Source organism: Lepidochelys kempii, chromosome 19 (genome assembly GCF_965140285.1).
Source record: "Lepidochelys kempii isolate rLepKem1 chromosome 19, rLepKem1.hap1, whole genome shotgun sequence".
In the NCBI taxonomy this organism is placed as follows: domain Eukaryota; kingdom Metazoa; phylum Chordata; order Testudines; family Cheloniidae; genus Lepidochelys; species Lepidochelys kempii.
In genome coordinates this window covers 7045770-7065903 of record NC_136398.1, presented here as the reverse complement: position 1 = coordinate 7065903, position 20134 = coordinate 7045770, and the positions used below count along the sequence as shown (strand labels likewise).

Genomic DNA, 20134 nt, shown 5'->3' with positions numbered 1-20134 from the left:
AACATTGCACCATAGGCTCTGACCAGAATGTTGTGCGGTTATTTCCAACAAGCTCAGGGCTGTGTGGATGCAACGATTCACAGGGGAAATGGCTTAAGCCAGCATAAACAAAGTGGTGTGGGTGCCCCCTCTTTTGGGAGAGTTACATCTGTAAAGTTACAGCAGAGAACCACATACAGAAAAAACCTTCTCAGGTAAACAAGCCCTTCCAACTTGCGGGGCCAGATGAGAGAGATGAAGTAGAGAAAGCAGCTCACAGGAGGGGCTAAGCTAAAGCACATGAGAAGGGCTGCATTTCAGTTGTTAAAAATTTTAATTGATCAATGAGGGTAATTGAACAACTTCCCAGGGGTCGTGGTGGATTCTCCATCACTGGGAATTTTTAAATCAAGATGGGATGCTCTATTTCAAACTGGAATTCATTCAGGGAAGTCCTGTGGCCCTTCTGGCTTTATAATCCATGACTTTACACCTACTTCTAGCCACTCAGAAAAGAAATCACCCCACCAGATATGTCCCCTTACCAACAGGTAACCCTCCACTTTTGCATGTTACTGCAAGATTTGGCTTGCAGCCTCTTGGAAGAGAAATACAGGACAATGGAAATACAGCCCAGCCAGGCTGAAATCAGACTGACGTAGAAGAGTATCCATACTGTTAGTCAGTGTAGTTTAGAGTGGTGCTTCTCAACCTATTCCATGGTGCAACCCTGTCTTACAACAGAAAATAGTTTTGGGGGTCCCCAAGCAGCCATAAAGAAGGGAAGCTATTTGAGAACCCACAATCTAGAGGACAAGGCACAACACCAGCACCAGCAACTCCTGGATTCCAATCCTGGCTCTGCCACTGACTCCCTGTATGACCTTGGGCCACTCACTTGATCTCTCTGGGCCTCGGTTTCCCCCTCTGCAAGATACCAACTTGTCTCCCCTGTGAGTTTGAAGGTTACTGAGTCACTGCTCTATGATGTGAGCAAGTGCTAAGAATTGTTATTCCTCCGGCCTGCCTTTGTTCTTCCAGGTGGCTCCTGGCCCCTCTCTGCTCTCCTTCAAGGTGAGCTCCAAAGGGAAACAACGCTGGGCTTGTGCTCTTTTTTTGCTTCTTTATGAATGACAGTCAAGGGGGAAGGAATTCCCAGACAGACTCTTTGGGGGTTGTTTGCTGTGGGTAATACCCATTTAACTTCAACAAATAATTAATGGTGTGGATAAAGGCAGCCTTTGTTACAAATTTGACAACCCTCCCCCTGCAATTAAGGAGTTAAGACTCCAGATCAATTTCGATTAGGCCTCCCAGAGGTGCCCCTGCTAAACCTGACTTGACCTTCCTGATATTTCTAAGGTACAAGCCAAAAACCTCACAAGTCTTCGTTCTCCCTCACAGAGCAGCAGGGAGGGGCACCACCTCATTCTTTCTGAGTCCTTTGCAGGTCACCTTTAAGCCATCCCCAGTGGGTAGTTTTGCTTTGTTTTGTCACTCCCTAACCCTGCGCTGAAGGTTTTGAATCTGGGCCCAGTGCATGTTTACCTTGAGGACAGTCTGGCTAGCCCGTTCCAGCCACACCTGTGCAACATGCTGACAGTAAAGACAGAATGAAGCAGGGGGATCAAGAGTTGTCAGACAGTGTGTGATATCAGCAGGAGCCCCCTTGCCATCCGTGTCTCCCGTAGGGGCAATTCCTCCAAAACACTCTGTCTGAACCAGCACAATGTTCAGGAGTGAGCAGGGTCGGGTAACACACCCAGGCACTGGCTGGAAAATTCACCCACATGGCCAATAGGAGACACACTCCCCTTCTGGAGACATCTTGGGGAGTGTTTATGTACATGGGGGAATCCAAACTCTCCCTTCAAAGACTTTGGCAAAAGATAGGTTGCAACTGGTGCTCTCTGAGCAACCAGAGCTGTGCATGGGAGAATCCGATCCTCAGAGAAGTGACAGATGGAAAAGACAGATTAGATCCCATCTATGCCCTCTTCCCCCTCCTCAGCCATTATGGGACTGGTCCCAAGAATCACTGCTCTGATTTTTTAACAAATCTAGTTTTAAAATGCCCCAAGTAGAAGAAGGTTTCTAACCATCAGAAAAGGGAGGTTCTGGAACAACCTCCCAATGAGAGTTGTGGGGGGCAAACAACCTGGCTAGTTTTAAAGAGGAGCATGAACGGGATGACATGATGGAGTTGCTTGAGGTGGCAGGGGGCTGGGCTTGAAGGCGTGGGAGATCCCTGCCAGTCCTATGTTCCTGGGTTTGGCAAAAGCCCCCAGAAGTGGGGCACTCGTCTAATGGATCAGAGTGGGCAGAGAAGTGCACACGCTGAAATGGGGGACAGCTTTGCTCTCACAAAGCACAGAATCTGGGATTAGGGCAGCTCCCAGAGGGTCATTCCAAGCCAGGTCTCACTCACTGGCCTCCAGGAGGCTGGGGCTGCACTGGTATATTGCACGCATTGGATATTATTGCTCATTTGCTTGGGTCATACTTGGGTATGAAATGTAAAAAGCAGCAAATGGGAGAGCATCTCAGTTTGTCAGTGCCCACACACGTCTGTTCGGGCCAGCTGGTCTTCCCAGGGGGGAGTCTCCCCGTTTCAGTGATCATTAGAAGGGGGTTAAAGCCCAACTCTCAGACTTTGCACTTGCATGGAACTTCTCTATGCAGAGCACTCACAGCACTGTACCACGACGGGAAAGTCCAGCGCAAAGAGGAGGAGTGAGGTCTCTCCCAGCAAGGCAGTGTCAGAAGCAGCACAAGAAGCCAGGTTTCCTGGCTAAACCCACTCTGCTCTATTAGACAAGAGTGCCCCACTTCTGGGGGCTTTTGCCACACCCAGGAACATAGGACTGGCAGGGACCTCCCACGCCTTCAAGCTCAGTCCCCTGCCACCTCAAGCAACTCCATCATGTCATCCCGTTCATAACCTTATCATGCTCCCCTTTAAAACTAGCCAGGTTGTTTGCCCCCCACGACTCCCATTGGGAGGTTGTTCCAGAACCTCCCTTTTCTGATAGTTAGAAACCTTCTTCTGATTTCCAGCCTAGATTCCTACTCAAGTGCAGACTGACCCCCCCCCCATTCCTGTGTTACACACACACACACAAACACACACAGAGCTGAGGGAACAATTGCAAATGTAGCAAAATCTAAAGGATGGGCCAGTTTCAGTGTCTGAACCAGGACAAAACTATCACAAGAATAATTTCATAGATTTTCAGCTTGCTCCAGTTCAGCCACTGAACTGATGGGGGAATCTTAGTGGGGGAGGGATACCCTAGGGGGTCTGGTACCTCTGAAACACATGTTCAACTGCCAAGGAATCAAGTCCCCTGTCTCCCCTGATACCCAGATCCAGCGAGGAGGGACATGGCCCATTCACCACCCCTGCCCTCAGTTTCTGGAGTTCTTAAACTTTTCACACTCTGAATCCACGGAACCAGAGCAGAGAAAGCAGTAGAATTTGTACCCCACACAGTCAGCCAACAATAACAGGGTATTGTTAGGAGTTTTACTTTCTGCCTTTATACTGCAGCCTCCTGCAGTGGAGGTATCTTCCCAGCTTGGAACGAGGGGGAAAGCATAAGTCAAAGGAAAATCTACTCCTTGCCCTCCCCACTCCTCATGGTGTGGGTTGAACAGAGACATTGGGAGAACAAAAATGGAAATCAATATTGTGCTTAACCAGGGAGAATGAAAAGTCCAGGTAAGAACACTGTGCATGTACACAGCCCATTCACAGTAAGTCACTTTCATACAAGGATCTCAAGACACTTTGCGACAGTCATTAAACCTGGTGCGCTTTTACAAGATGGGGAAACTGAGGCACAGAGTGAGGAAAGCAACTTGCTCAAGACCACACAGCGAGGTAATGGCAAAGGTGGGAATACAACGCAGGAGTTTTGGCTCCCTTCTGCCTGCCCTAACCACTGGGGCCATCCACTAGCTGAGAAGAGAAAAACAAATCAGTAACTAACTCGATGGATGTTAATTGCACTGACAATGCTGAAAAGCACAGGTCTCAGAGAGAGCACAGTGAGAAGTTCACCAGTCCCAAAGCAGATTAGGATCTTTTCAGCTCCAGTGCTCCGAGCCCCAGCCCTGACTAACCGTGGCAGAGCCGGCAAGGTGTCCTTGCAGCAGATTGCAAAACTCCGGGAACCTCAGACCCACCGAGGCTCCTTCCAGCCTCGCTAAAAGAATCCTTGGGCACCTGCACGAAGCCCCCACATTGCGCAGCACCAGTACAGACAAGGCCTCCTACCCACGGCAGCCCCACCTTGCGTACGAGGGCGTGGGCACAGTTCCCCCTATGTGCTAAAGTGCCACCCCAGAGCCTGGGCACCCATCTGCCAGCAACAGGCTGTGGATCATGACTGCAGAATACCGTTGTACTGTGCATGAACCATACCAGCCCTGCTGGAGCTGCCATCAACAGAGTCCCGCCCCCACCCCACACGCGGACTGGGTTCCTGCCTCAGGCTCCTACCTGTCTTCAGCTTCCCTGTGCGGCCAAAATGCCAGGAGGACCTGGCCTTGGCATTCGGCGGGTTCCTCTTGTGGTGCGTGTTGCCCATGGTGCCTGTGTGTGCAGGAGGCACTTTCCCTCCCCCTCTCCTGGGTGGAGGAAGCGCGGGGTGCTACATGACTGCACCAAACAGGCTTCACCTTGGCCTGCTTCCAGCTCCAGAGAGCTGGCGCTCAGCTCCGGCTCCCATCCCTCCAGCCACGGTCAAGCCCTCAGATTTCCACAGGCTGCACTCTCCCTGAGCCCCGGAGCCAATCAGGGCGGACACAGAGGAGGGGCCTCCAGGAGAATAGCTGGGATGGGTTGTCCTCTCTCACCCTCCCTCTCTCTGCCCCTGCAGCTCTGCTCCCTTCCCGCGCTCTCTCTCTCTCTCTCTCTCTCCCCACACCCTGCCCCATCCCCGTCAGGTTGGTTGCAGCGTCCATGGCTCTGCCAGGGAGTGGGATACAAAGTGGGGGATGGCCAAGATTGGCTTTAGGATTCGGTGGGCCCACCGCGAGGTGGCTCCTGGGGATCCTGCCCCCACCAGCGTGCAGCACAGCCCCCAGGCTCACATTACATCTGGGACCGTTCCCCATGAACATCCCCTCACCCCCATCAGCCAGGGTGGGGTCACAGCTCCCAAAAGCCAGCTCTGGCCATCACACACCCATCCAGCCCACCCTCACCGCTCTAGTGGAAGTGGGAGCAGAGCCAGGCGAGGGCAATAGCGGAGAGGTCCTCGAAAGCAAGTCACTTAATCTTTCTGTGCCTCAGTTCCCCATCTGTACAATGGGCACACAGGAGGGCTGAGATGATAAATACATTAAAGGCAGCGAGGCGCTCAGATACTACAGAGATGGGGGCCACATAAGTAGCCAAGACAGGCAAACAGGTCTTATATACAGACTCCCAGATAGGAGAGCACACATACAGCCCATTTGCCCTCTGCAGCCCACTCTTCACATGAAGCTACAGCAATACAATACAAGGGGGGATTGGATACCGATTAAATGGAGGTCACTTTGTGCATGGACACTTACATCGCCGTCTGCCTGGCTCGTGTCACCCAGTGGCGCAAATTAAACCAACGTGAACCAGGTTGATCGTTCAATAAGAGCGTCCACACACACAGCTGCACTGGTTTGAATGAGCTGATTCAAGAGTTAACCCAGTGCAACCTCTGTGCAGAGAAGCCCTGAGGCAGGAGACTGTGAAGGGCACTAATCCAGAAAAGCAGCATGTCAGATTCAAGGCCTGGCTGAAGTGTAGCTTTCGCCTCTTCTTTGAATTTGAAAATGAGATGGTGTGTCAGAGCAGGAGGGGTCAGCTGGTCAGAGTCACGGGCACACGGGACGCACTCCCTAAGGACAGTGTTTACGTGATTAATCGGACATTCTGCTAAGGAGGAAGGACGGCTTTGTGGCTAAGGCACAGGACTGGGAATCAGGAGCCGTAGGTTCAATTCCCGGCTCTGCCACGGACACGCTGTAAGACCCTGGGAAAGTCACCATCTCTGAGCCTCAGCTCCCGGCAGTTCAATGGAGATAGCTCCTCCTCCTTTCCTCCACACACAGGCTGACTTAGACTGAAAGTTCAATGGGGCAAGGACCTAACACCATGGGGCCCTGATCTTGGATGGGACCTCTAGGCATTGCTGCTTTTGTAATACAAATAACTAAGAGCAGCTGCACCCAAAATCTCAGTCTGTTTGGTGGCAGCTCTGCCTTGGAGGATGCTGGGGATGTGAAAGGATGGGTGAGCAACAGCTTAGCCTCTGTGATCCCATTGCTCGCTACACCCTACTTTACAACACAGGCTTCTCACCAGATTGCAAGATCACAGCAGCTGGGGAGGGAGTGCTCAGGCTGGAGTCACATGCCTGCACCACATTCTTGAGTCTCCATGACGAAATGATGGAAAGGGCTGCCCTGGCCTCTGCCTCTCCCCTGCAGGTTCGCAGGATCTGACCCCAGGAAAGGAGGTGTCCTAACGCAGTGGCTTCACTGTGGCAAAAGAAAGGAACCTCTCCACTCCAGACTCCCCCCTCTCCTCCGCATGACACAGTAGGGAACTCTACAGCAGAGTGCAAAAAGGACGATGCATGCAACAGATTTTCCACATGACACATTTGCTCCTCTCTTGCCACGAAAAGGACCTGCTTGTCTGGATATAGCCTGAACCTTCCCTTCCTACCCCCAACACAGAAACCCTTCAGTGCCCAGACCAGGAACATCTGCTCCCCCATGACCCTGAGCCCTTGGCTCAGACACTCTACACAGCACCCAGACTTCACTGCCTCTGATCACAGTGATCAGGGTGTGGGCATGTCCTCGAGGCTCGGGACCTGCGGGTAAAGCTCTGAGGCACAGAAGGCCCCACAGGGGTGCAGAGGCCTCAGAGTTGGACTGCACCTGTGTTTGGTGGGATTAAGAAGGACAGTGGGCCCCCTGGGCTGGCCTGGTTTATATGCCATGTAGAGACAACCTGCTGAGCCCAGGGAGCTGCTGACCTCACTAGTTTCAGATCTTGCGGCCTCTATGGCCCCTTCTATCACAAGTGCATGAGTGTCGCTCTTAGTTACAATCCAGATCAGCCAGGAGCCCCACCACCTACCCACTGAGAGCAGCTCATTACCCAACTGCTTACTGTTTGCACTGGAACAGACCCTGTCACAAGATCCATGGCAAAGCCCCCAGCACGGTCATGTCTGCACACTAGCTGCAGCTGGCCATGCACATCTCTGCCTTCTGGACTCAGATTTTACCACATTGCACTCCAGGGTCCTCTCAGAACACGCTCCAGCAGCCCGGAAGCATCACAGACTCTCCCAGCATGTCATTCACATCAAGGAGGCACACTCTTATTGGTACAAAACCAGGTGACAGCAAGGCCAGCAAGGGTGGAGACGCAGCGCAAGGGGCCTTTCTGCCTCTAGCATGTGCTGTGAAAGAAACCCTCAAGTTATTCATCAAGGGGACCGGGTGGTTCAGGGGGTTGGTGGTGAGATATGGAGCCTTTCACCACTCGGTGACCAGTTCAAACACAGCTTGGGTCCCTAGCGGCCAGTCATTCCCCTGCTGATGGCAGTTTAGTGGCCTATGGGAGGGGAGTTGACGGTCTCAGTCCAGTTCCTGTAAGCGTCCACATCACAGACCTGATACCAGCTGGGCACCCTGGGGGATGGCCAAAGGACTGAACGGCCCATGGAGATTGAGCAGCCCTCTTCACCCCCACAGCTGTTTCCTTCCAGTCAGAACTGAAGCCCACTGATGGAGCAACGAGTGGGAAAGCTCGCCCCACCAAGCCTAGGCCAGACCTGTTCTGTGGCTAAACAAACATCTTCAGTTCCCAGGGCTGCCAATCTGGCATCTTTCCAGTCCAAAACTCTGCATCAAAGCCCACAATTTGAGCTTTCAGTACTAGTCCCTCGACCTACGTCCCTCCTCTTTACTATGCTGAGAAAGGTTACTATCTCCACAGTCACTGTAGCCTAGCTTTTAACCCATTATACCAACGAGTCAAAGTCCTACAGTGATGGGACCCTTCTCCCTTAGCAGAAGGAGCAGAGAAGCCAGCCCTACGATTTTCTACCCTCGATATGCCAATGAACAGACACAGAGCATGATCTGGGCTACTAGGATGATCTCTTAAAGGGGAAATGGAACACTGAGGGAAAAAAAGGGTAACACAAAAAATGTTTAAGATCCCAAACCTTTAACAGAAAAAAAAAACAGAAGGGTTTCCACTCATGTCCTGCAAAGCCCGAGTCCAGGTCCCCAGGTCTTGCTATGATTGATGGCTGCGCTAACACCCACAGTGCTGGGTCCCCCCCTGCTCCAGCTGAGGTGTTCAGGTGCTCATCACCTGTAGCAGTAGACACAGAAAACCCAACGGCGTGAACTCCAGTGTGGCCGATAGACACTTTGCTCGGCTCTTCACCTTTCAGTGGTTTCTGTTTCTTTCGGTGCTGGAGTCATAGTCAATGATCATATTGTCTTATGAAATAAAACCGTCCTTATGAAGAGAAACCTGACTCCAGCAAAATAGTTTAATCGGATCTTATGGAACATTATTTGCAAGAGTAATTCTTCCAGTTGTCTCCAGGTGGAATAGCAGTGGCTGGCAGACACACCTCTCTTTGTTTAACAGAGAAGCTTACGATTTCCAGCTCAGACCAGCCAGTGGATTCCTGTTGTTCAGATTTTCTGAAATGTCACTCTTTACTCTCTGCAGATTAACAAGTTCATTACCAAATACATTGAAGCAATTCTCCTGAATGAGAGACTCAGCCCTAGTCTACCTTCTCATCACCCTGGAGCCAATACCCAATACTCCAGACCCTGAAGCTGGAGAAGGCAGCTCTGGGGAGTGCACATTTGTAATACAGTACAAGGTTTAAAAGCAATAGTGTTTAATGTTTTATTTGCCCTGAAGACTTGGGATGCATTCGCAGCCAGTACAGCTACTGGAAAAGTATTAACGTATCTGGGGATGGAGCGGGAATCCTCCAGGGACATCTCCATGAAGCTCTCCTGGAGGTACTCGGACAGCCTTTACAGAAGGTTTCTGGGGAGGGCTGCCTTATTTCGTCCTCCATGATAGGAAACTTCACCACGCCAAGCCAGTAGCAAGTAGTTTGAAATCATTGCAGCACAAAGCATGGCAGCAAATGGTCCTGGGTTCTGGTCGCATTCAAGCAACATTCGGTCTATATCTTTCTGTGTTAGCCTCAGGAGAGTGATATCATTCATGGTCGGTCACCTGGTTGAAATAGGGGATTTTTTTGTAAGGGAACAGTAAAAGGACCCTGTTCATGTTGGGTTGTTTGCGCTTGGCTAAAAGGGATCATCCCGGAGAATAGCCACGCGGCGGGGGGAAGGGTGAAGGGATCATCCCAGAGAATAGCCATGTAGTGGGATGGGGGGAGGTGTGTGCTCCACATCCACCTGAAAACCGCAGCCCCTCCTTTTAAATGTGAAACCCAACCGGCATTGCTTTCTATGGGAAAGGATGGCGCTGCAGTTTGAAACCATTCCTGCATGTTATGAAGGCGGAAGAAGCCAACCCCACGTACCAAAAGGCTTATCATGGCTGCCTGGAAACCGAATTCTGTTGCCCAGCCATTTGTGATGTGTCACCATACCGGCAGGCACTAAATATAAAAGGCAAAATGCGACCTTGCACCTAATGCACATGTGCTGTCTGCTGTGAATTCCTTGATTCACTGTGAAAGAGTCTCCCTTTTGTTCTCAGGGATGTATCATCTTAAATTTTACTCTCCCTTTTTATTTCCTCAGGTGCAAATATTTCTATGCTCCCCCATCTTCTCCGTCGCTGAGGTTATCGCACATTAGAAGGCAGAAAAAACGCACTCGCGATGACATGTTTTCCAAGCTCATGCAGTCCTCCTGCACTGATAGGGCACAGCTTGAGGCATTCAGTGGCAGAGGCCTGGAAAGCATTAAGTGAGCGCAAAGAGCAGAGGCAGGAGGCGATGGTGAGGCTAATGGGGGAGCAAACGGACATGATGAAGCGTCTGTTGCAACTGCAGGAAAGCCAGACCCCCGCTCCTCCCCAAGTTCCATATCCTCCTCACCCAGACGCCCAAGAATGCGAGGGGCGGGGGAGGCTCCAGGCATCCAGCCACTCCACTCCACTCCACTCCACAGGATGGCCCAAGCAACAGAAGGCTGTCATTCAAACAGTTTTGATTTGTAGTGTGGCTACAATAAGAAATGTGTCCTTCCCTCCTCCCGCACCCCACCCTTGTCTACCTTGTCAGTTATCTCACATTTTTTGTAATTACTAAAGAAAGAATGCATGGTTTCAAAACAATAGTTACTTTATTTCCTTTGCCAGCTGTGATTGAAGGGGGGAGGGTGGTTGGCTTACAGAAAATTAAAATCAACAAAGGGGGCGGGTTTGCAGCAAGGAGAAACACACATAACTGTCACACCGTAGCCTGGCCAGTCATGAAACTGGTTTTCAAAGCCTCTCTGATGTGCAGCGTGCCTAGCTGTGCTTTTCTAATTGCCCTGGTATCTGGCTGCTCAAAATCAGCTGCCAGGCAATTTGCCTCACCTCCCACCATGCCATAAATGTCTCCCCCTTACTCTCACAGCTATTATGGAGCACACAGCAAGCAGCAATAACAATGGGAACGTTGGTTGCACTGAAGTCTAACTTAGTCAGCAAACAGCACCAGTGAGCTTTTAAACGTCCAAAGGCATAATCTACCACCATTTTGCACTTGCTCAGCCTATAGCTGAACTGCTCCTTTCTACTGTCCAGGCTGCCTGTGTACGGCTTCATGAGCCATGGGAGCAAGGGGTAGGCTGGGTCCCCAAGGATAACTATTAGCATTTCAACATCCTCAAAGGTAATTTTCTGGTCTGGGAAGTAAGTCCCTTCTTGCAACAGCTCCAACAGCCCAGAGTTCCTAAAGATGCGAGCATCATGCACCTTTCCCGGCCATCCCACGCTGATGTCGGTGAAACGTCCCTTATGATCCACCAGTGCTTGCAGCACCATTGAGAAGTACCCCTTGCGGTTTATGTACTGGTTGGCAAGGTGGTCCGGTGCCAAGATAGGGATATGCGTTCCGTCTATTGTCCCATCACAGTTAGGGAACCCCATTGCAGCAAAGCCATCCAGTATGACCTGCACATTTCCCAGAGTCACTACCCTTGATAACAGAACGTCAGTGATTGCATTGGCTACTTGGATCACAGTAGTCCCCACAGTAGACTTGCCCACTCCAAATTGAATCCCAACTGACCGGTAGCAGTCAGGTGTTGCAAGCTTCCACAGGGTTATCGCCACTTGCTTCTCAACTGTCAGGGCAGCTCTCATCTTGGTATTCCCACGCTTCAGGGGGAAAGCAACTCACAAAGTTCAAGGAAAGTGGCCTTACACATGCAAAAGTTTCACAGCCACTGTGAATCATCCCATACCTGCAACACTATGTGGTCCCACCAGTCTGTGCTTGTTTGCCAGGCCCAGAATCAGCGTTCCACTGTATCAACCAGCCCCACTGCCACCATGATGTCCCAATTGCCACAGCCCGTGCTTTCAGGAACGTCCTGTGTCCATGTCCTCATCACAATCGTCCTTGTGCTGGCATCTCTTAGCCCGGTTCTGCACATACTCCAGGATAATGCGCGAGGTGTTTACAATGCTCACAACAGCAGTGGTGAGCTGAGCGGGGTCCATGCTTGCCGTGGTATGATGTCTGCATGGGTAACCCAGGAAAAAAGGCGTGAAATGATTGTCTGCCATTGCTTTCATGGAGGGAGAAAGGGAGGGAGGAGGGGCGACTGACGACGTGTATCCAAAACCACCCACGACAATGTTTTTGCCCCATCAGGCATTGGGAGCTTAACCCAGAATTCCAAGGGGCAGCAGAGACTGCGGGAACTGTGGGATAACTACCCACAGTGCACCACTCCATAAGTCAATGCTAGCCCTGTATTGAGGACGCACTCCGCCAACTTAATGCGCTTAGTGGGGACATACACAATCGACTGTATAAAATCAATTTCTAAAAATCGACTTTTATAAAATCGACCTAATTTCGTAGTGTAGACATACCCTCAGAGGCAGCATGCAGGAATGTCCATATGGCTGCAGTGCCTCGCTTATTACAGCAGAGCTCTGAACCCTTGGCACTAGGATACAACTGCTGCATCTGCAGAGAACTAGGAAGTCTCTATTATATTACAGCAATGGATCTACATTCAGATTCAATTTCACTATCTCAGCTATTATCACAGAGCTGCATCCATGGACTTTCAGTCCTGACATGGTGCTGTTAAAGCACAGCACCTAGGAACTTCCAGTACTACCCACAACTACATCTTCACTGATATATGGTAGTCTAGCACCCAGGAATCTCCAGCACAGGGATAACAGCATTACTTCCGCTATATCACAACCCTGCACCAGGGATCCTCCAATACAGATATACAATTAGGTTATATTGGCTCACCATGGCAAACAACAAACCAAATCATACAATTTCCAACTCTCTCTCATTGAGTGTATTTAGTATTTTATTTTTAACCACACAGTGAGGAGTCTATATGCTGCTGGACCAAATTAATACCAAAAAAAAATTATTAATTGAAAATGTTTGGAACATCAACTCATTCTTAAAACCCTTGAGAAATAATATTGTGAAACCTAGATTAACCCCCCAAAAGATGGGCCAAAATCACTAGGACATCATTCCTCAATGATGTTCTATTCAAATGGTCTTCCTAAAATGGGGTGGTGCTCCACATGCACTTTCACAGCAGGGCTAAGGGGACACCTTAACTATCGGGGTGGATTTGCGATCACAGTTTTTTTAATGCTTTTCTTCTTTCTTGTCCCCAAGTGAAAAACCCCACACACCCCCGGGAGAAACTGACTACACCCAAAGTACAGGCAAATGCACAAGGGTTCTGCGGTTAGGACACTACCGTGGCACTTGAGAGTAATTTCTTGCTTCATCATAGATTTCTTGTCCCTTAATTTCTCCATGCCTCAGCTCAAAACTGGGGATAACAGCACTGTCCTACCACACGGGGGTATTGCGAGGATAAACACATCAAAGACTGCGAACGGCTCAAATGCCACAGTAATGGAGGCCATATAGGTACCTAAAACAGATAGATTAGATGGGATCAACAAACTGAATAAACAGAGAAATATCATTGTTTCGTCTCATTTCCCATGATCTCAGGTGTTATTTGTAACAACAGTAGGTAAATTATTTTCAGACTGAAGCGTGGTGATGGAGTCCCTTTAACTAGATTGTATCCTCCTAATACTGTAGTAACCCTAACAGGTTAACTAGACTCACTGTACCCTTCCATACTCCAGGGTGCCAACAGAGATTACAGTGATAGGATTTATTTCTTTTAATAAACAGAAGAGAGGAAGTTGGCCAAGCAGCTGTATGGAAGATTTTGCTGTTTAAAAGTAACAGTAGGGGTAATAGTACTTTGTAGGGACAGGGAGGGGTTCCCACAGCACAAGGCCTCAGCTGGTAAAGCAATAAAACAGCAGCAACCAGAGGAGAATAGGGGAAGAAGGTACCTCAAGCCAGGGAGTTGCAAGTTTCAAACCAGCAGAAGGAAATACCTTTCCGTGCGCAGAGTTAGCTTGCGAGCTCCTCACAACAAGGTATCATTGCAGTCAAGAGCTTAGCAGGATTCTTTCTTCTTTTTTTGTTGTTGTTAAAGTTTGGACATTTTTATGGATAATTGGAACATCCAGAGATACAAAAGAGAGGATTTTTAAAAAACTTTTGGAAGGGATCTAATACCTTCCTGCTTCAAGGCACAAGGGGGAAGGAAGACTGTTTCCCCATGGGTAGGTGATCCCAGAACTGCCTATTGCAGGATTAATTTCACCTTTCTCTGATGCAGCTCAGCTAGTACTGGTCAGTCAGAGACAGACTATTTGACGAGACGGATCACCGAGTTCTTCCGTATGGGACTTCCTACATTGTTACATTTCCATTATTTCAGTGCTCAGCCACCCAGCCTTAGTTTACACCCAAATCATGAACAGAGAACCAAAGCTCAGGGGAATTGGATCTTGACCCAGCCCTGACCCATGCCTTCCTTGACTTCACTGGAATGAAGACCCTGTACCCTCCTGCCGTTTTCTAACATATGTCTGCACCCCCTCCCCAGGAGAGAAGGGCTCTTATCGCAGCATGGACACAGGAGGAAATGTTTCCACATGCATCCCAACCACCCCTTCCATAACCAAATCTAAGTCTTCAGAATGAGCAAGGGAGTGCGATGCAAAGGTGAAGAGATTCACAACCCTTGGTTACATCTCTGCTGGAGAACATGGTATTTCACAAGATTCCATGCTGGTCTTTGGAAGGGCCTGAAGTACCTCCCGAAACCAGAGAAGTATAAAAAGATCAGCAGACACCACCAGCAACCTGTACAATCAGAGCCCTGGAGGTCAACCCAGACCTGCCTAACTCCAGACTCCCTCCAACAGTCCTGGCCTGTCGCCTCCTGCTTGATAACTGGAAAATTCACAGGCTCTGTATTATTGGCAAAATGTATTATTGATAGGTCCGCCCCTGTCATCAGCTCAGGGTAGACCTAGCCTCCATCCCAGTCAGTATTTCAGGCAGTGGAAGCTGAGTGTTACCTGACTCCAGTGAACAGCACTGCACCCAGTGTACATAAGAAACTAATCAATAACTTAGCACTTTAATAGCGGTCACTCTTTTCATCTTCAAAGCGCTGCCCAAACATTAACTGAAGAATCTGCACAGCCCCTCAGTGACCTAGGGAAGTGTTTTCCCCCTCATTTTACAGAGGACGACGACATTGAAACACAGACCATGACTTGCCCAAGGTCACATAACAAGTCAGTAATGGAACCGGGCTTCCAAGCTTGCAGCCCAGTGCTTAGTCCCCTGGTCCATGCTGCCTTCATGGCCACATCATTAGAATACAAATGACAAAGCAGCTGGGATAGGAAGGGTGAAACAGGGTGTGGTCCCTTCATGTTTTGCATTTTGGAAGCGAGCATGTTATTAGAACAGACAGAGTGATTTAATCAGGCACACAAACTGCAATAATTTCATATGCATGTTGTTTCTACCAATCCACACCTCTCTCCCCGTCACACCAAGAAATGGCTGCACTACGGAAACATGGCAAGGAACTCTAAGTATGGTGTACATGCTCCATGGCACACACATACACATACACGGCCTGCAGCCTTCCACGCAAAAGGGAGATGGTTTCATACAACAGAGCAGAGTAAGGCATACAGCTAGTTTACGGGTCTCAGGAAGTGGGGCATTTAAAGCAGTTTGAGTGGGCATGGAGCGGATATCCAGTTTACACTTGTCAAAGGGCTGGCCAGCGATGCTGGAAGCATAATGCTGGAATCCTAGCCGGCATTCACAACACACGGCCAGTGTCCATAAGAGAGGTACACATGTTTAGCAGAATGAGAGCCAGGGTCTCTTGTGTTCTGATCCCGACTCTGGCAATGACTGGTTGTAAAGGCCCTGTTTTGAAGATTAGGTATGGAATTGATGCCAGTATTGGTGGGGCACCGCAGTGAGGAATATCACACTGGGTGGACCTATTATATTCAGATTCTTATGCTTTGCCCATCACCATGGTATCTGAGCACATAGCATCAGGGGAAAGCTGCAGCCAGACATGTCTGACAGGACGTGCTGGTATCATCTTATGAGACTTTAAGGTGAAAATTCAGCCACCTTTCAAAGATCTCTTTGAAAGAGCAACTTGCATTTCCACGGCTGTTCCCCTCTTATCACAGCTCTCAGTGTTCTCTTGAAAGCAATAAAAAACAGACCAGTAAAATAGCAACTGAGTATTGATAAAAACAGCAACTCCCCACATTATGGATACCTGCAAATTAAACTAACTAATGCCCAGCGAGGGAGCCAGGATGGTAATACCGGACAACGAATCATGGTGTGGGGCACTCCTCTGGATGGATTACCGCAGGAATCTGTATCCCCTTTTCCAAAACACCAGGCAGAAGAGACTTCATTTTGATGGACTAACAGGTGGGCGGAGACACTAGCATACATAGGGTCCCTAACACCACGTCCCAGCACTGGCAGAAGACCTCCAGGTGAGACAGGACAACACCTCAAGAAGTACTTCGCTCTTACAGCTTGTATACTGGGCCACATGCAAATGGAAAGAGGCCACGTTAAGAAGAACAACACCTCCGGCAACACAGCATCACTGAGCAGCGAGGGCTGGAAGCGGGTGTATAATCCGGGCATGAAGGGCTGAGCTCCTCGTAGCATGACACTACATAACATCACACACAGGAGCAGTGGAGGGCATGAGCATAGCCCGGGTTTAGTAGCTGTGCCCTCTCTGAGGGATCGTATCCTGCCCTGCAGAAGGATGGGAGTTGTCGCTCTAAAGGCCTTTGTCATTTTCAGCTACGCTCTTACATCCAGGCTTTGAAGGCCCTGCCTCCACAGCAGAGCAGCTCCTACCGCCACCCTGAAGTAGTGGGGAGGAATTACATCCAGGTTAGCAAGGCCAGCACCTTGGCCTGGCTGGTGATGTTGGCAGTAGGCCGTAGGCCGCCAGCAAGGGGCCACACCTGGAGCAGCGCAGCTCCTGCAAACACCGTGCTGAAGAAGAGGAGAAATCTGGATTTGCTCCAGGTTCCCTCCAGTCTCTGTGACCTTCTGACTCAGCAGAGAGAGAACATACCCAGTGAACCGGCAACATCCCTTAGGGGAGGAATGAGATTACGCAGGGCGCCCAGCATTCCCGATTACAGGGAACCGGAACAGGCCTGCTGCAATAGCCATAACACGAGCGAGGGCAATGAGCAGCTAGTCCCCTTGCAGGGCTCCTCAAGGCTGGGTGAAGGGGGCTGGCCACAAACCAGCGCAGGGGGCAGAGGGGAAAGTCTCGGTGGCCTGAAGGGGAGGGAGGAGAGACCCAGCCAGCAAACAGCCCCTGGCCCAGGCACCCACCCCTCCGGGGGCAGCCCCTGCCCTACCTTTGCCCTTCTTGGCTGGCTCCTCGTGCTTCTTTCCCTTAGAGGGCGCCTCCCCCTCCGCTGGGAGCGCCCCATGGTGGGCGCTGGAGCCGCTGCTGCTCTTCTTCTTCTTCCTCTTGCCCCGAAGCCAGCTGAAAGCCCAGCGCAGGCTGGAGGAGCCAGACTTGGGCTTCTTCTTCTTTGGGGCCCCCTGCGCGGAAGGCACGTCCCCTTTTTCCTGCCCACCAGCGGGGAGCCAGGTGCCCGCAGCCGCCGCAGGTGCCTCCTGCGAGCGCCTCCCGGACATCTCCGGGCAGGGGAGGATGGGTCGGAGAAAGCCCCGCTTCACCGGGAGAGCTCGCCTTGGCTACGCTCCGCCCGGGGGAGCCACCGACGGACGCGAGCTCCCCATCCGGGGTGGGGGGAAGCGCCTCCCCTCCCAGTCTCCCGTGCCCCACGCCGGAGCCCCCTCTCCCCTGCGCCCCGGCTCCCCCCTCTGGATTCCTGGCAGCCGGGCTCCCGCCTCTCCCCTGCGCCCAGAGCTCCGGGCCCCCCTCACCTGCCCCGGGACTCCCCCCGCGCCTTAGCTCCCCACGTCCCCCCGGGACTGTTCTCCTGCTCCGGGTCCGCTCTGCGCCCGGCTGCACCAGGCGCCGAGGAAGCAGCCGGGGAAAGTTTCTCCCGGGCGGGCGGGGCCAGCCGAGCGCGCTGGGGTGTGGAGAGGCTCTGCCCCCGGCCCCTCACTCCGCCTCCCCGGCTGCCCGGCCCGGGGCTCCGCGGACGCTCCGCGCAGGGCGCCCCGGAGCGGGGCCCGGGCTGGGCGGCCCATCCCGGCCCGCTGCCAGGGGGCGTGCGGCGGCAGGTAGGAGCCGGCGGCGGCCTGGGGCGAATCGGTTGGTGGGACTGGCGGGGGGCGGCCCGCGGGGAGCTGCCTCGGGGAGGGAGAGGGGCTGAGCCCAAGGGTAGGGGGTGTGGGGCTAGGCAGCTGAGGAAGGGGAGGTGCGTGGGCTGTATTGTGGGGGACAGCAGGGGGCAGGTTAAGATGCGGGGGGGGGGGTCTTAATCTCCTTCTCCAGGCTGGGGAGGGGCACCGTGCTTCCGAGCCAACCACCCCCTGCTCTGCGGAGGCTCCGAGCCCGGGAGCAGGCTGGGGAGAGAAAGGCCCCATTGTGACTGAGTCTGATTAGAGGGGAGCGGAGGGGCAAGGATTACACCAGCGGGATGCAATGCCTGTCTCTGGGCAGGATGTAATCCCTCCCCCGCGCCCCCAACCCGGGTTTCTCCCTTCCCCTCTGCCTCCCCCACGCGCTTGCCCTGGTGTGTGTTTGGAGGAGGGGGTGTCTGCATTGAGATGGGTCTGTCTGATTACGGGGTCATCTTTAAACGTAATAATCACCGCATTTTATTGACCTTTTCCCTTTGCATTACATTAAAATTGGCTCCAGCCCCATCACATGGGAGCCTGGGGGCATGTTCAGCATCCTTTGTCAAAACCTCATCTCCCATTCTAGCCATGGTGGGTTTGGTCAGTTTTTTAAATCTAAAACCCCCGCAGTTATAGCATTACAATGGAAGTGAGTGTGGAGTCTGTTGGTTAGAGCTGGGCACTATGAGCTCACATCTGGAGGACTGGGAGTTAGGACTCCTGGGTTCTACTACTGAGGTCTTGGACAGGAGTATAGTCTAATGGTTAGAGCAAGAGATTTGGAGTTCGATCTGTCTAATCTGCTGCCAATCAGCGGGATACCGGAGCACCTCCTGAATTCTTGATCATGGGCAAGTCTGTACCTCAGTTTCACTATCTGAAAAATGGTAAGTAAAAACATTTTAAGTATCACAACTCACCTTGCAGGGCCCTACAGGATCTTCAGAAGAGGTGCAAGTTATATATAATAACATAAAGTCAGTGCAAGAAAATTAGGAGGGAGAGATTTCTTCCAATTTCATGACTGGTCTTTCCCCTTTTATTGCAGGCTGCCTGGTACCACACTGGTGCTTTAAACTGAAGTCCTGAAACTTGAGGTATCCTGGAAGCAAAGCACAGTCTTATTGTTTCATGAATGATGACAAAGCTAATAAAGGGGACACTTCCTGAGCATCGTTGGGGAACTGATAGCCTGGATGTGACCAGGGTCATTAACCCTCTGTTGGTCATTCATTCCTAGTAAATGCCTTGTGTCAAGCTGCTGGTTGTTGCTTATAAGTCTCAATTGGAAAATTAAAAAATATTGGGTCTTTAATTGTTTGATGCAGTTTTATTACTCTAGTTATAAAATAAGTAAATGTAAGATCTGCCTCTCGGGTGCAAAAAGCCCACACCTAGCAGAGCAGAGTTTACTTAAATTGTGTATGTCTGTCAGTATTATAAGTGGGTGGATAGGAAGCTGGTGGTCAGATACCGTGGTGATGAAAGCCCTATAAATATCCACTAGAGATAGTGTTTAATCCCAGACAAATTTAAAACTCTCATGCATCCACCTATGCATGAGAGAAACAAACATTCCCAGACAGACACAAAACATTTAGGGGAAGGGGAATGTCAAAGCAGGCTGCCAAAATAGCTGCAGTATGAGTGTTGTGTATGCAAGCCAGGAGGATTGCTTGAATCATCCTCTGCTCTCAAGATTCCATTCATCTCCTAATGATGCATCCTAAAGCCACTGAAGGAGCTGTTATGCATCTTGTCAGAGCTATTAGTTGGCAGATCTTTGACATGATACATCGTAATGGCTAACCATACATCCTGTCAGCCTGCAGCTTGCAATATTATTGTGGTAAAACAAAGGGATGGGCTACAAACCTTGCAAGAAAGCAGAAGCTAATTTTCTGTGTTACAAATGCTATGTGACGAACAAGTTACCCATGTTTACGTTATTGCGCAGATGTATTTTTTAACTGTGTAGGCTGCCTGATCGCTCTTTAAAATGCAGCCTTTCTTAGAGGCTCAAAATGGTCTGCCCAAATACTGATGACTTTTGCCAACTTGTAGAAATCGCTAGAAGGATTTTAAACCTCACCCTCTGGAAACTAGCCCCTGTCTCTGATGGGCTTCCCAGTGCGTGTTTGTAGAGCCCTGCAAATCAGCAGATATTCACAGACCATTTTTTGCAGATTGTGGCT

General features: G+C 50.8%; 1 protein-coding gene and 1 long non-coding RNA gene across 3 annotated transcripts in view; one reads left to right on the top strand and one right to left on the bottom strand.

The window, feature by feature from the left end:
- NHSL3 (NHS like 3) overlaps positions 1-17487 on the bottom strand; it is a 55701-nt gene extending 38214 nt beyond the window's left edge. Inside the window, exon 1 of one of the 2 annotated variants that reach the window (XM_073317735.2) lies at positions 17036-17487. In XM_073317735.2, coding sequence (XP_073173836.1) covers positions 17036-17321 — 286 coding nt within the window. In that variant the 5' untranslated portion in view covers positions 17322-17487. Of the gene's footprint in view, positions 1-4483; positions 4710-17035 lie in introns of those variants that run through there. The other variant, XM_073317736.2, reaches the window with a different exon arrangement.
- On the top strand, positions 16887-19254 carry LOC140900449 (uncharacterized). The gene is made up of 2 exons (XR_012155638.2): positions 16887-17876; positions 18988-19254. It is a non-coding gene; the product is annotated as an uncharacterized LOC140900449 (long non-coding RNA).
- The last annotated feature ends 880 nt before the right edge of the window (positions 19255-20134 follow it).